This window comes from Lasiodiplodia theobromae (assembly GCF_012971845.1).
Source record: "Lasiodiplodia theobromae strain AM2As chromosome Unknown scaffold_1, whole genome shotgun sequence".
In the NCBI taxonomy this organism is placed as follows: domain Eukaryota; kingdom Fungi; phylum Ascomycota; class Dothideomycetes; order Botryosphaeriales; family Botryosphaeriaceae; genus Lasiodiplodia; species Lasiodiplodia theobromae.
The window spans coordinates 165,029-178,071 of record NW_023336399.1 but is presented as its reverse complement, the minus strand read 5'-3'; the positions used below and the strand labels follow the sequence as shown (position 1 = coordinate 178,071).

The following is a 13,043-nucleotide window of genomic DNA, read 5'->3' as shown; positions in this document are numbered from 1 at the left end:
GACCGTACCATACGCTAAAGTCCTACGCCGCAGGAGTTCAAGTCATCTACCACGAATTGATCCACCTCCGCACAACTCTCTCCAACCAATCGCCATTCTTCAAGACATCCGCCAGCGGCACTTCCCCCAGCCTTGGCGCCTGTGCGAGCGTGTTCTTAGTCTCGTGCCTCAGCATCTTCTTCCCTCCCGCTCGCTGCCCGTACTTCCCCTCCCAGAACTCCAGAAGCTTCCTGCTGGGATTCTTCTCCACATCCGGATCACTGTCCCGCAAGTTCGCCAGCCATTCCTCCGGCGGGACCACGTCAAACTCCGGCAGAAGCCCCGTTCTCCGCAACGCAGGAACAAAGTCCCGCGTCCAGTGAAAATGCTGCGGGTTGAGGATATGATACACCACCCCACCCTCACCCTGTCCCTCAACCCGCCCGCTCTTCTGCTCCTCCGGCAACGCGATATCCAAAATCGCCGCCGCCGCCACATCGATCGGCAGCCACGACGGGCTCTGCATTTCAGTCAGCACACCGCACAACCCACCCACACACCAAACAGGAAACAACTCACCTCATCCAACGCCGGCAGCACACCAGTACTCCACACGCCCCTTACAAGCAACGGAATCGCCTCGGTGGTATTCCAGTCCCCGACGCCATACAAATCGCCCACCAGCTGCCCGATCCGCAGCACCCTCGCCCTCAACCCCACGCCCTCCCCCGTGGCGGCCTCCACGACCTTCTCCGCAACCAGCTTGCTGCGGCCGTACCCCATCTTCTGCGCCGCGGCGAGCGGCTGCGGGACGGCTTCGGGCACCGTGACGACTGCGGCCGTTCCATTTCCGGAATCACCCGCGTGCGTGGTGGCCGTGGTGGTGGCGTTGGGAAGGCTCGCCATCCCCCCCACCGCCGAGACACTACTAGCAAAATACAGCGCCGCCGGCCCCCCGCGCGCCGTCCGCACGTCCAGACACAGCTGCAGCAGCGCGTGCAGCCCCGCGACGTGCGGCCGGAACGCGCGCACGGGCAGCGTGAAGTTGACCGGCCAGGCGGCGTGGATGACGCACGTGAGGGTGTCCTTGAGGTTCTCGAGGACGTCTGCGGGGAGGCCGAGGCCGGGGAGGCTGAGGTCGGAGGAGGGGACGGCTGTGAGCTTCGTCAGGGCGGAGGAGGAGGAGGAGGAGGAGGAGGAGGAGGAGGAAGAGGAGGGCTCGAGGCCGCGCGAGGCGAGGGAGGCGAGGATGCGGGATTGCGCGGTGGTGGAGTCGGGGGCGCGGGCGAGGGCGTAGATGTGGTGGACGTCGGGGCGCGAGAGGAGGGTGGTGAGGAGGTGTGCGCCTAGGCCGCCGGTTGCGCCGGTGAGGAGCTGGAGAGAGTGTGGGTGTTAGCTGTGCGCGGGGGGCGGTTGTTGGGGGGTAAGGGGGGTGTGGTGGGACTTACGACGACTTCGCCGGCGGGCGCTGGTACGGTGCCGGGGACGTGTGGGCGGAAGGTCGAGAACTCGTCGACGAGCTCCTGCATGGCCAGCAGCTCTTCCTCGTCGCTCTGGCCGACGTCTTCGCCCGTTCGTAGGCCGTACAGGTGCTTCGCCAGCGCCCGCAGCGTGCCCTTTTCGTACACGACGTTCTGGCTCAGCGCGTCCTGCTTGCCGCCCAGGTCGAGCTTCTTCCGGATCAGGCTCCAGATGCGCGTCGTCTGCAGGCTGTCCACGCCGGCCGCGAAGACGTCTGCGTCCACGCTCTCCAGCTTCACGCCGAGATCGAGCTGGAACCGCTCCAACAGCCACTGCTCCAGCTCCGGAACATCCAGCGCCAGCAGCGGCTCACCATCACCCGCGTCGTCCTCCCCATGCTCAAACCTCGCATACGCCTCATCAATAACATCTTTAAACACCTCGTACACCTGCTGCCTCACCGCCGTCCCCTTATCCGTCCTCGGCCAACTCGTGCCCCGCGGCATCACGACAACCAGTTCCCTCGGAATCCGCGAAAACGACTCCGCCCCCTTATTCGCCTCCTCGACATCCCCCCAAATGTGCTCCACGAACTCCGCCTCTCCCAACTCCCTCGCCGTCCCGTCCTCCTCATCCCGAAAAACCAGCATCCCCGGCACACTCCTGCCCGCCCCAAACACCACCGCCTCGGCCACCAGCGGACTCTGTCGCACGCGTCCCTCGATCGGCAGCGGCAGCACCTTCTCGCCGTTGACCAGCGTCAGGCGGTCGTCGAGGCGCGTCAGGTACTTCCACCAGGAGGGGTTGGTCGGGTGGCGCGTGAAGAGGTCGCGGGTGCGGTAGGAGTTGGGCGGGTCGGAGCAGTTGGTCGGCCCGCGCGAGGGGAGCGATTCGAGGGCCACGCATTCGAAGATGCCGGGGGAGATTTCGTCCATGAGGATGTGTGGTGCTATGTGCGGGGGCATGCGGAGGTAGGACCACGCGGTGTCGCCGGCGGGGCGGAGGGAGGACATGATGGCGCCGGTTTCGGAGCTGTGTTGGGTGGTGGATGGGTTAGTGAGGGTTGCTGCCGCCCTTGGGGGAGCGGTGGGATGATGAGAGTGCGGACGGGAGGGGGAGAGGGGGGAAAGAACACCATAAGAGAGGGTAGACGGGAGAAGAAAGAGCAGCACTCACCTCCCATAATTCGCCACCAGCCTCACCCCCGCTCGCACCAACCTCTCCCCCACCTCATCCGGACACGCACTCCCCGCAAACATCACCACCTCCGCCTTCCCCAACTCCCCCACCCCGTCCTCCCCCTCGGCTAACAACCCCAACACAAACGGCACCGCCGTCACCAACCCAGGCTTCGCCACCCTCATCGCCCGCACCAGATTCGCCCGCGTGACGGGCCGCGCGTGGTTCGCCATGTACATCGGCGCGCCGCGGTAGAAGCAGCGGAACAGCTCCATCAGCCCGTGCGAGTGGAAGAGCGGGCTGGCGCAGAAAGCGCGCAGCCCGAGGCCTTTGGAGAAGTTCGCGAGGAGCGCGCGGTGCGAGAGGGGGATGGGTTTGGGGAAGCCGGTGCTGCCGCTAGAGTGGATGATCCAGGCGGTTTTGGTGGATTGGTGGGCCGCGGTGGTGGGAGGGACGGGGGCGAAGGTGGTGATGGGGGATGTGCAGCGGTAGTCTGGGCGGGTGATGAGGGGGAGGGTGGTCAGGGGGGTGGTGGAGGGGGCGGAGGAAGAGAGGGAGGAGGAGATGGCCGGGATGGTGGGTTGGTAGACGGGCGCCACGATCATTGTCGTGCAGTCGCACATCTGGAGCAGGCGCGCGTGGGCGGCCGGGACGAGGCGCGGGGAGAGGAAGAGGAGGGCCCAGCCCAGCCGGCTGACGGCGAGGATGGTGACGATGACTTCGAAGCTGGATGGGGCCAGGAGGGCTACGACTGGAGTGCTGGGGGACGTGGGGTCCTGTTGAAGTTACCATCTGCGTCTTGTTGGAGGAGGTGATACATACCACAGGCTTCAGACCGAGGCTCTTGTACTTCGCCGCTGCTGCCTCTGTGTATTGATCGAGGGCTTTTGCGGTGTGTTCCTCGAAATCATCGATGTCGGTGACAGGATATGCTACGAGGACCGGATCATCTGGACGTGCCGCCTGAGCTTTGAGGAGCTCGTCGATGGTGGAGAAAGTGGACAGGCCCATGGCTGGAGGGGCAGAAACTGTAGCAGTGACCGTCTGAGACATTTTGAGAGATGCTTTGGCAGTTTGGTGGTTGCTCAAGCCCAAGTAGAACGCACCTCCACCCGTTTATACAAGCTTCGCCGGTCACCCTAAGCTTTGCGGGTTCTTTTCCGACAGCGTGGGGGTTGCGGAGGGACAAAGCGGGGTCGGCTGTGAGTCCGACAGGGAATGCAACCGCCATTGGTGCGGAAATAACAACAACGCGGGGGTGGAGAACTGCACCCCACGCAAAATGGAGAACCGAATGCGGAGAACCTGGTTCTTTGCGGGGTGCGAATGGACATCAATACCAATTTGGATCTGGGGAAGAGAGAATACAGCTCATTGTTGTATTTGTGATGCTGACTGCAGTATGTCGACGTAGCCCGTGACCCGGTTGTTGTACAAGTCTACCCCCACGTTACCAAATGCCTGGTCGACGGTGCACATGTATAAGATGCCCTCGTTATTTACCTGCTGCTCTCTCCTCATCATTCCCGCTTTTCTCATCAGACAGCGAGGAACTTGCCAAACATGGCGGGCACAGCAACCAGAGGACATCATGGCAATTCAGTTCGGTCGATAACAATTGCATTTGCCATCAGTCTGGCAGGGTAGGTCAACCGAGCTCCACCACTTCACTAGTTGACACGCTGTAGGTTCCTATACGGACTCGACACGGGCATCATCGCCACAACCATCGCCCAGTCCAGCTTCAAGACTTACATGTACGGCCCTGACGGCGTAGATTCCTCCCTCAATGGCGGCATCGTCTCTGGATACTACGCCGGCAGTTGCCTCGGTAGCGCAGCCGCTTCATGGACCATGGACGGCATGAGTCGACGCTGGAGCCTGCTCTTCGGTTCCACCGTGAGCGTCATCGGGGCTGCCATACAAGCCGGAGCCATGAACCCGGCCATGATGATCGTAGGTCGTGCCTTCTCTGGCTTCTCAACCGGCATGGTCTACGCTGTGGCGCCTGTGTACCTCTCCGAGATGTCGCCGCCTGAGAACCGAGCCTTCCTCGTTGGCATCAAGGGTCTCATGAATACTTTGGGTGCCCTGTTGGCCAACTGGATCGGCTACGCTGGTAGCTTCGGTGCCGGAAACATTCAGTGGCGTGTTCCTCTCGCCATGCAGGCTCCACCGGCCATGCTCCTCATGGCATTGACATTCGTCCTGCCATACTCACCACGATGGCGTAAGTCCTGTCCATCATCTTCATCCCCCACCTCCTACTGACACTGTCCAGTCATCCAGCGCGAGCGACACGAAGACGCCATGAAAGTCCTCCGCTACCTCCACGCCCACCGCGGCGAAGAGTGGATCACATCCGAATACACCAAAATGCAGAGCCAGATCACGTTCGAGTCGGAGATGCGCCGCCAGAGCAGCTACCGCGAGCTCTTCACCCGGCGCTACATCCGCCGCACGCTGCTCGGCTGCCTGATCGTCAACATGACGAAGCTGTCCGGCTCGAACATCATCCAGGCATACCAGACGGTCATGTACAACGCGCTCGGCTTCGAGGGCCGGACGGTTCTCCTCATCGCCGGCTGCTATGGCTTCATGGCCGTCATCGCGCAGATCCTCAGCCTCTTCACGCTGTCCGACTTCTGGCCGCGGAAGCGGACGGTCGGTGAGTGCTTCCATCTTGAATCAAGCAAGCTTCAGCATCGCTAACCCTACCACAGTCATCGGCCACATCGTCCTCGCTACATGCCTCAGCATCCTCACCGCCCTCAGCCGCTTCTACCCGGACGACCACAACCTGTCCGGCTCCCGCGCCGGCGTGGCCTTCATCTTCCTCTTCGCCTTCCTGTACTCGTACTTCTTCAACACCGTCGTCTGGGTGCTCGTCGCCGAGATCTTCCCGCTGCATCTGCGCGCCCGGGGCAACGGTTTCGCCGTCTTCAGCCAGGCTGTCACTGCCATTTGGCTGAGCTATGTTGCTAGCATCGCGTTTGATCAGATCGCGTGGAAGTTTTACTTCGTTTTCATTGGGTGCAATCTTTTTGCCGCGACTATGTATTTCCTGTACTTGCCGGAGACGAACCAGATGACGCTGGAGCAGGTGGCGGCCGCGTTTGGGGACGAGATTGCTGTCGAGAGTAAGGATGCTAAGGGCTCTGTTTCGCACATTGAGGTCGTGGCGGGAGGGAAGGATGGTGCTACCAGGGCTTGATGTTGGCACGCTTTGTAGGGGGATAGTCGAAGGGTTGGTGCACGGCACTGTGTGGGGTATTGGTTAGTGACGTATCGTTCCTCGAAGATGTTTGAGTAAAATGCAATGGAAATTAAACCATCTTCGTAACTCATATAGTCACTACTTGCTTCCATTCTTGATGTAATCCTGCGTCTCTGTGTTGCTCATATGTCAACAGTGTACTACATGAGGTGTAGCGGCGGCTACCGTGACTGGGGCAACAATTAATTAGAATTCATCCTTCTAAGTCGTTTGGGCGGTATATGGCTCTTCGTCCATGTTTGTGTCTCTTCCATAGCAATAATGATCAAAGTGCTGGCTTTTCGCTTCTGCAACGCTTTCGGTTTGCTTTTAAAACTAAAGGCTACCACAGAAATTAAACTTTGGGGCATATTCATGTACATATTGTCTACAGAAGAGCTAAGAACAATTTACACAAGCGTTGAAGTCTTTTTTTTAGTCAACACTAAGCTATGTTTACGGATTGGATGAGAGTAAATAATATAGCATTAAGGGATTTGCAGATTTACCCCGAGCTATAAAGCGAACTTCTCATCTCTCCATTTCCCACTGTGATTATCAACACCAACAATCAATGGGAATCTCTTATGGCTCCTTTCTGCTGTTCTCTGACCAGAATGGAAGCCCAGCTTGGGTGCGGAGGCTGCCGTAAACAGAACTGCTATCAATCATCTCTCCTGCATAGGCGCGTGACATCTTCAGGTGGGCAAGTGCCGTGTCCATCGTGGGTATGCGCATGTCATTGCTCTGGGCAATGGACAACGCATGTCTAGCATCCTTGGCCGCGAGTGATGCAGCAAAGCCAGGCGGCGTACCATGTGGCGGTGCCCACGCACCGGAGGTCATTCTTCATTCAATGTCAGTGCATGTCACCAAAGAGCAATTGCTGGTGTGCACATACCGATGCGAGTAGCTTTCCAAAACGGGCCCAAACATGTTGCCAATGAACTCTTCCATCTGAGTGCAGCCGATTCCCGTGACCTCGGCAAAAACCTGGGCTTCGGCGATGACTTCCATGAAGCTGATAACGAGAATATTTCTTTGACAGTGTTAGCGCGTGGAGTACATGGGGTTGGACTGTATTTTACCCAGAGATCTTGAGCAGGCTCGACTTCCGCACATCCTCGCCCATTTCGATGATGCTCCGGCCCATCACGTTCAGGACCAACGGCTTTACTGCAGCGAGGGCCGCCGAGGGGCCCGCCATGGCGAAGATCAACTTGCCGGCTGCCGCCATGGGGCTAGCACCGAAAACGGGTGAAGAGATGAATGTGGCACCCTTCGCCGACAAGGTATCAAACACGGAAGCTGCGGTATCAGGGTGCACGGTCGATGTGTCCACAAAGATCTTGCCATTGATCGAGCCACATGACTCAGCAGCAATGGAGGTCAAGTCCTTCAGAACTTGGTCATTCGAGATCTGGGGAGTATTAGTAAAGCGCAACGGTATGAAAACTGAAATCCTACCATGGTGAAGATGATATCAGATCCTTTCACGACGCTTGCGTAGTCCTGTTCCGGCAATGCGCCCGCTGCCTCCAACGGCTTTCCCTTTTCGAGCGTGCGGTTCGAGTACCTGAGCGCCGGAGCCCCGACCGTCTTCAGGTGCCGCGCCAGGTTCAGGGCCATGCCAAGGCCCATGGAGCCCAGGCCATACTGTCCCAAGTCAGCAATCGACACCCGTTGCCATCGCTGTTGCGGAATTGCTTACCCAGCCGATTCTTGCTTCTTGGATAGCCATACCGAATCAGTCAGCCGATGTTATGTGATGAGGGACTCGAAAAAACCACCCTTGGAAAAAATTCCTTAAATGCAGTACCGGATGTCCTGTCCTGGTAGTTGGGAGGCTCGGCTCCTCGGGTGGCTTGTCCGAGGCCCTGAGTGGCGCTCCACCACACTCCACCATGCGTCCGAGCGCCAGATCGGGATTCCCGCATCTGCTCGGCAGACGGCTGGCTGCCGAGCTCGTGTCCCCGCACTTGGTCATTCCGTTTTCCCCGCAGATTTACAGGGCGCCTTGATGTGGTGGGAAGGCTGGTGCGCTGGCAATGTCAGCGCCTCCACCTTGGTGGAGTGAACATGGTCTTTGGCATTGACCAATCAAATCAAAGGTTGTTGTTTGACGAAGATACGTGGAGGGATCTCTTAAAATTCCTTCGCACGGAATCATCTGCAGAGATTCAGGGTAAAGGAAACGGATAAAGCATGCCGGAATTAATGTATTGTATGCATTGATTGCAACGGCGTCATGTTTCAATGCGTCAGCACATAGTTCAGCGGTAATAATATATCTCTTGAGTTGCGTTCAGAAGTCGCACCCCACTTTCGGGGCCTTTGCGAATTCCCAGCAGTGTGGAGGCATCACCGTGCAGCTTTCGGGTATGGTGCAATAGTCTCCGCTTATCTTGATAAGATGGACAACTCACGATAACCACAACGAAGGTCTCACGTCTTGACCTTGGAGAAATTTTCACGCTCCGAACTGGCAAATATTCCCTTGTATACACGCAGAAAGTGAAAACGCGAAACATGGCGGCTCTGCGAAGTAAAGTAATCCGCATGTGAGGAGCAGGCCTAGAAGAGTCCAGCGTATAATGGATCTGCAAAAAGCAGCAGCAAAAAGCTTGCACAAAAACCTCACTCACGAGGAGCAAAATACCGGAAGCTGCGGGATGGGATTTCCTACAGGATGAAGTTCAGGGACAAATGAAGGAAGGCGAAAGACAACGAAGAACACGATAAGCGGGATGGAGTGCGTGCAGTTTTACGTCAGCTGGTCAGTTCGTATACTTCAGAGCTTATAGCATATGTGAGGCAGACTACAGCTATCAAAGTCAATCATAATTCGAGATCATCTTGATTGGCTACATTGTAACCTAATTCTGTCCGCTGGGCGGTGATTCGCCCACAGAATAAGCGGCGATCCATTCATAGGTTCCCTGTTGAGATCCCCGCCGTAAATCCCCAGGATTCGGCCCGGCACACTAGACGTTCCGGTCATCGCAAGCTATACGGCTCTTTATTTGCTTGTTGCACCCTGCGCGGCACCGCTCTGTTCCGACACACGTTGCTGACATATCTTCGGATGGTAAAATATCCGGAGTATGGGAAGTACGCGTAAGGGATTGTGAGACAATGTGTTGGGGCCCACAGCTTTAGTCAGGCGTACCTCATTCGGCGAGACGGCCGATCCGAGCGGTGTGGAGGCGGTATCGCAGAGAACGGGGCAATGTAATCAGTTTTACACCGTCACAAGTTTGGAGAACCAGAGATGATGAGAAAACAGAGACGCGATTTACGCAACTTGTTGTGGACGGCTCATCAGCCTGTGATAGAGTTGGCAACGCGGCTCTCAACGCACCATACGAGAAGAACATTATACAGAGGGCTTTTGCGAAAGAAAGCTCACGCCATGTGTTGCAGATCTGGCTCTTGGGACCGGCATATATCGGTTCGTCTCGGAACCAAAGCACATTTTGTATCTCTATAAAGAAACTTCACTCAACGCTAGCTGTTTAGTTTAGGCAAAGCAAGAGAGCATCTTCCAATCAAAGAGCCGCAAAAAAATCCGATTATCGAAACTCCGAATCCTACGAAAATGGCCAACATCCCTGCAGCTTCGACGATGAAAAGATACCCACCATCCGGACTCTCCATTCTGGTAGTGGGATCTGGCATCGGCGGCCTTGGCTTTGCAATCGAAGCGCATCGCAAAGGCCACGACGTTCGCATCGTTGAACGGCGGCCGAATTTCCGTGACAAAGGCAAGCTCTTATCCCGTCCCTCCTCTCCAACACTTCAACCTCCACATCCCCAACCTTTACGCTCCTCCCTACTAACCCTACCTCCCCCACCAGGTGCTCTAATCGGCATCCAAGCCCCAGCAATCGAACAGTTCACCCAATGGCCCGGCTTCATGGAGCGCCTCAAGCAATTCACCATGGAACCCCACATCCGCATGATGAAGAGTGACCAGACGCTGATCGGCGACTTCCCGCTCGGCAACTCCAAGCACCCGGCGCTACCGATGAGCCGGCCCGCGCTGCACGAGCTGCTCTACGACTACGCGCGCGAGCTGGGCATCCCCGTCGCGCTGGGCAAGAGCGTCGTCGAGTACTTCGAGGACAGCGAGCGCGGCGGCGTGACGTACGCGGACGGCTCGACGGAGGTGGCGGACGTCGTCGTGGCGGCGGATGGAGTGGGCTCCCGTGCGTGGGCGCTGGTCACGGGCGAGAAGCAGGCGGCCACGCCCAGCGGCTTCTCGGTGCACTTGGTGACGTATCCGACGGAAAGGGCGCTGGCGAACCCGGTGGTCAGGGAGGGCTTTGGCGATTTGGAGAGCGGCGTCATGTTCAACCTGGGGCCCGGCGCGCACTTCGTCATTGGCAAGTCGCCCAAGGAGACGACGTGGTGCTTGATTACTCGGGTGCGTGGCGGCAGATTCTTCTTCTCCTTTCATTGCGCCATCATCATCGTCAGACGCTAATGCGGTGTTGTCAAATAACAGGACCAGCCCGACGCGACCGAGGACTGGGGCAACAAGGGCTCCGCCGCGGCTGCCCTGGCTGAGATGGAGAGCTGGGCGCCCTTCTACAAGGAGCTCGTCAAGACGGCGCCCGAAGACGACATTCTGCTCTGGCGCTTGATGTGGCGCGACCCCCAGCCCAAGTGTGTGTCGCCGCTGGGCCGCGTCGTGCAGATCGGAGACGCCGCGCACCCCTTCCTGCCCACGTCGGCTGCGGGAGCGAGCATGGCGCTGGAGGACGGCTGCACTTTGGCGTCGTGCCTGCAGCTGAGCGGGAAGAGCAATGTGCCGCTGGCGTTGAGGGTGCACAATCTGCTCAGGTGCGTCTGCCGTCAAGTCATTCTCGGTCTTAATCAAGAAGTGAAGTAACTTATGGGGAAACAGGTTCGAGCGCGTGTGCTGCGCGCAGAAGATTGGCTTCCGCAACCGCGAAATGTTCCACAAGACCGACTGGGACGGCGTCGAGAACGATCCCGGCTCCGTGAGTGTCTTCGCAGGCGATTGGATGGGCCGGCACCACGTCGAGCAGTATGTCTATGACAACTACGGCAACGCTGCTCGCTCGATTCTCGAGGGTACGCATTTCGAGAACACCAATTCGGTGCCTGGATTCAAGTTCAGGCCCTGGACGGTGAAGGAACTCTTGGAGGCGTCGGATAAGGGACAGCCAGTCATCGACGAGGGCGAGTGGTATTAGGATATCCGGATATGTAGCGCTGCAATGTGGTGGGAAGATATCGGAACGGCTGCCAACGTCCGTCACGGACTCCACTTGGTGGAGGCGCCACGACCGATAATCCTCGGCTATCTTGATAAGGAAGGCGGCTATATCCAACTAGCTTTCTCGGCACTGCAATGAAATGCTCACGTCCACCTGCCCATGCGGAGCTCCGTGGAATGATCTTTGCCTGACAATTACCCTCTCGTTCACACTCCACTCCAATCAGCTAGGGAACTACCATGTCGGACGCCCAAGTGAGCAAGACTGCGCCACAGCCCGACAAGGGTCCCATCGAACACGAAACCGCCGGTGGCGATGTCGAATTTGGTAGTTGCGCGGTCAAGGATATACGAAATGTCGACGAGGCTTTGGAGTTTACCGGAAACGGTGCAGAGGAGATCCACTACTCTGAAGAGGAAGAGCGAGCCGTTTTGCGCAAGATTGACTGGAATATCATACCCCTGCTTTGCTGGGTGTACATGATCCAGTTTGCAGACAAGACCTCGCTCAACTACGCCTCGTTGATGGGAATCCGTGAGGATGCAAACCTCGACCCCAATTCGCAGCAGTACAGCTGGATCTCCAGCATCTTCTACGCTGGATACATATTCTGGGAGCAAGTCCAACCTCAGCCGCATCACTTCACAAATTTCTAACAAATGCAACAGATTCCCCACAACGTATCTTCTCCGCCGCTTGCCGCTCGGAAAATACACATCCGTCAACATCTTCCTGTGGGGCGCCATCCTCACCTGCCACGCCGCAGCGCACAGCTACTCTGCCCTGATGGCCGTGCGCTTCTTCCTCGGCGCCTTCGAAGCGACCATCACGCCGGCCTTCGTCCTCTTCACGTCCATCTGGTACAAGAAGAACGAGCAAGCCCAACGCATCGGCTACTGGCTCAGCTGCAACGGCATCGCGCTCCTCATCATGGGGCCCATCGCCTACGGCCTGTCCGGCGTCAAGAACGCCGCCCTCCCCGCCTGGGAGATCCTCTTCCTCATGCTCGGCCTGCTGACGGTCGTCACCGGCGCCGTCGCCTTCTTCCTCATGCCGGACAACCAGACGAACGCGGCCTTCCTGTCGCTGCGCGAGAAGCGCATCGCCGTCGACCGCATCCGCGGCAACCACCAGGGCATCGGCAACCGCGTGTGGAAGTGGGACCAGTTCCGCGAGGCGCTGCGCGACGTGCGCACGTGGCTGTACGTGCTGTTCTCGCTGCTGATGAACATCCCCAACGGCGGCATCACGACGTTCGGCTCCATCGTCATCAAGTCGTTCGGCGTCGACGACCGCATGGCGCTGCTGCTGAACATGCCGACCGGCGTCGTCGACATCTCGGCGAAGCTCCTCTTCCCCTGGATCTCCGACAGGCTGCTGGATCGCTCGCTGCCGGCGTTCGTCGCGATCCTGATTCCGATGGTCGGCGGGATAATGATGATTGTGATTCCGCTGACGCACAAGGCGGCGCTGCTGGTGGGGTACTACTTCATCGGCGCAGCGGGCGCGTCGTGGTGTTTGGTTATGGCGATGATCTCGACGAATACGCTCGGCTTTACCAAGAAGGCGACTGTCAACGGCCTGCAGATCCTGGCGTATGCTGCTGGTAACTGGATTGGGCCGCAGACGTTCAGGTCGAATGATGCGCCTGACTACTACTACGGGAAGCTGATGGTGGCTATCATGTATGGCTTGGCTGCCATCACGCTGCTCATCATTCGCTTCGTGAATGTTATGGAGAATCGGAGGAGAGACAAGGCTGCTGCTGAGCTGGATATGGATGCTTCGGATGAAGCTGACAATGAGTTTGCCGATCTGACCGACTTCCAGCAGAAGAACTTCCGCTACGTCATCTAAATCGGAAATATTTCTATCGGCAATCTATATGTTTCCTTACGAAGCGGGGTCGGGTATATGTCATG

The 13,043-nt window shown here is 58.0% G+C and overlaps 5 protein-coding genes across 5 annotated transcripts; 3 read left to right on the top strand and 2 right to left on the bottom strand.

Annotated features, from left to right (window-relative positions):
- Nucleotides 1-46: 46 nt before the first annotated feature.
- Nucleotides 47-3,630, bottom strand: LTHEOB_61 (Male sterility protein; the record flags this gene model as incomplete). Its single annotated transcript, XM_035515318.1, has 6 exons — nt 47-499; nt 559-598; nt 650-1,353; nt 1,428-2,472; nt 2,617-3,395; nt 3,442-3,630. The coding sequence occupies 6 exons, from the start codon at nt 3,628-3,630 to the stop codon at nt 47-49; spliced, it is 3,210 nt and encodes a 1,069-aa protein (XP_035372063.1).
- A 552-nt stretch (nt 3,631-4,182) lies between these two features.
- LTHEOB_60 (High-affinity glucose transporter) lies at nt 4,183-5,833 on the top strand (the record flags this gene model as incomplete). The annotated part of the gene is made up of 4 exons (XM_035515207.1): nt 4,183-4,262; nt 4,308-4,849; nt 4,901-5,287; nt 5,343-5,833. 4 exons carry the CDS (start codon nt 4,183-4,185, stop codon nt 5,831-5,833), a joined length of 1,500 nt encoding a protein of 499 aa, XP_035372062.1.
- A 627-nt stretch (nt 5,834-6,460) lies between these two features.
- On the bottom strand, nt 6,461-7,616 carry LTHEOB_59 (6-phosphogluconate dehydrogenase family protein; the record flags this gene model as incomplete). Its single annotated transcript, XM_035515095.1, has 5 exons — nt 6,461-6,722; nt 6,777-6,914; nt 6,964-7,295; nt 7,343-7,531; nt 7,587-7,616. The coding sequence occupies 5 exons, from the start codon at nt 7,614-7,616 to the stop codon at nt 6,461-6,463; spliced, it is 951 nt and encodes a 316-aa protein (XP_035372061.1).
- A 1,857-nt stretch (nt 7,617-9,473) lies between these two features.
- Nucleotides 9,474-11,097, top strand: LTHEOB_58 (FAD binding domain protein; the record flags this gene model as incomplete). Its single annotated transcript, XM_035514984.1, has 4 exons — nt 9,474-9,654; nt 9,733-10,301; nt 10,383-10,720; nt 10,785-11,097. 4 exons carry the CDS (start codon nt 9,474-9,476, stop codon nt 11,095-11,097), a joined length of 1,401 nt encoding a protein of 466 aa, XP_035372060.1.
- A 263-nt stretch (nt 11,098-11,360) lies between these two features.
- LTHEOB_57 (MFS allantoate transporter) lies at nt 11,361-12,978 on the top strand (the record flags this gene model as incomplete). The annotated part of the gene is made up of 2 exons (XM_035514873.1): nt 11,361-11,689; nt 11,790-12,978. 2 exons carry the CDS (start codon nt 11,361-11,363, stop codon nt 12,976-12,978), a joined length of 1,518 nt encoding a protein of 505 aa, XP_035372059.1.
- Nucleotides 12,979-13,043: the final 65 nt, after the last annotated feature.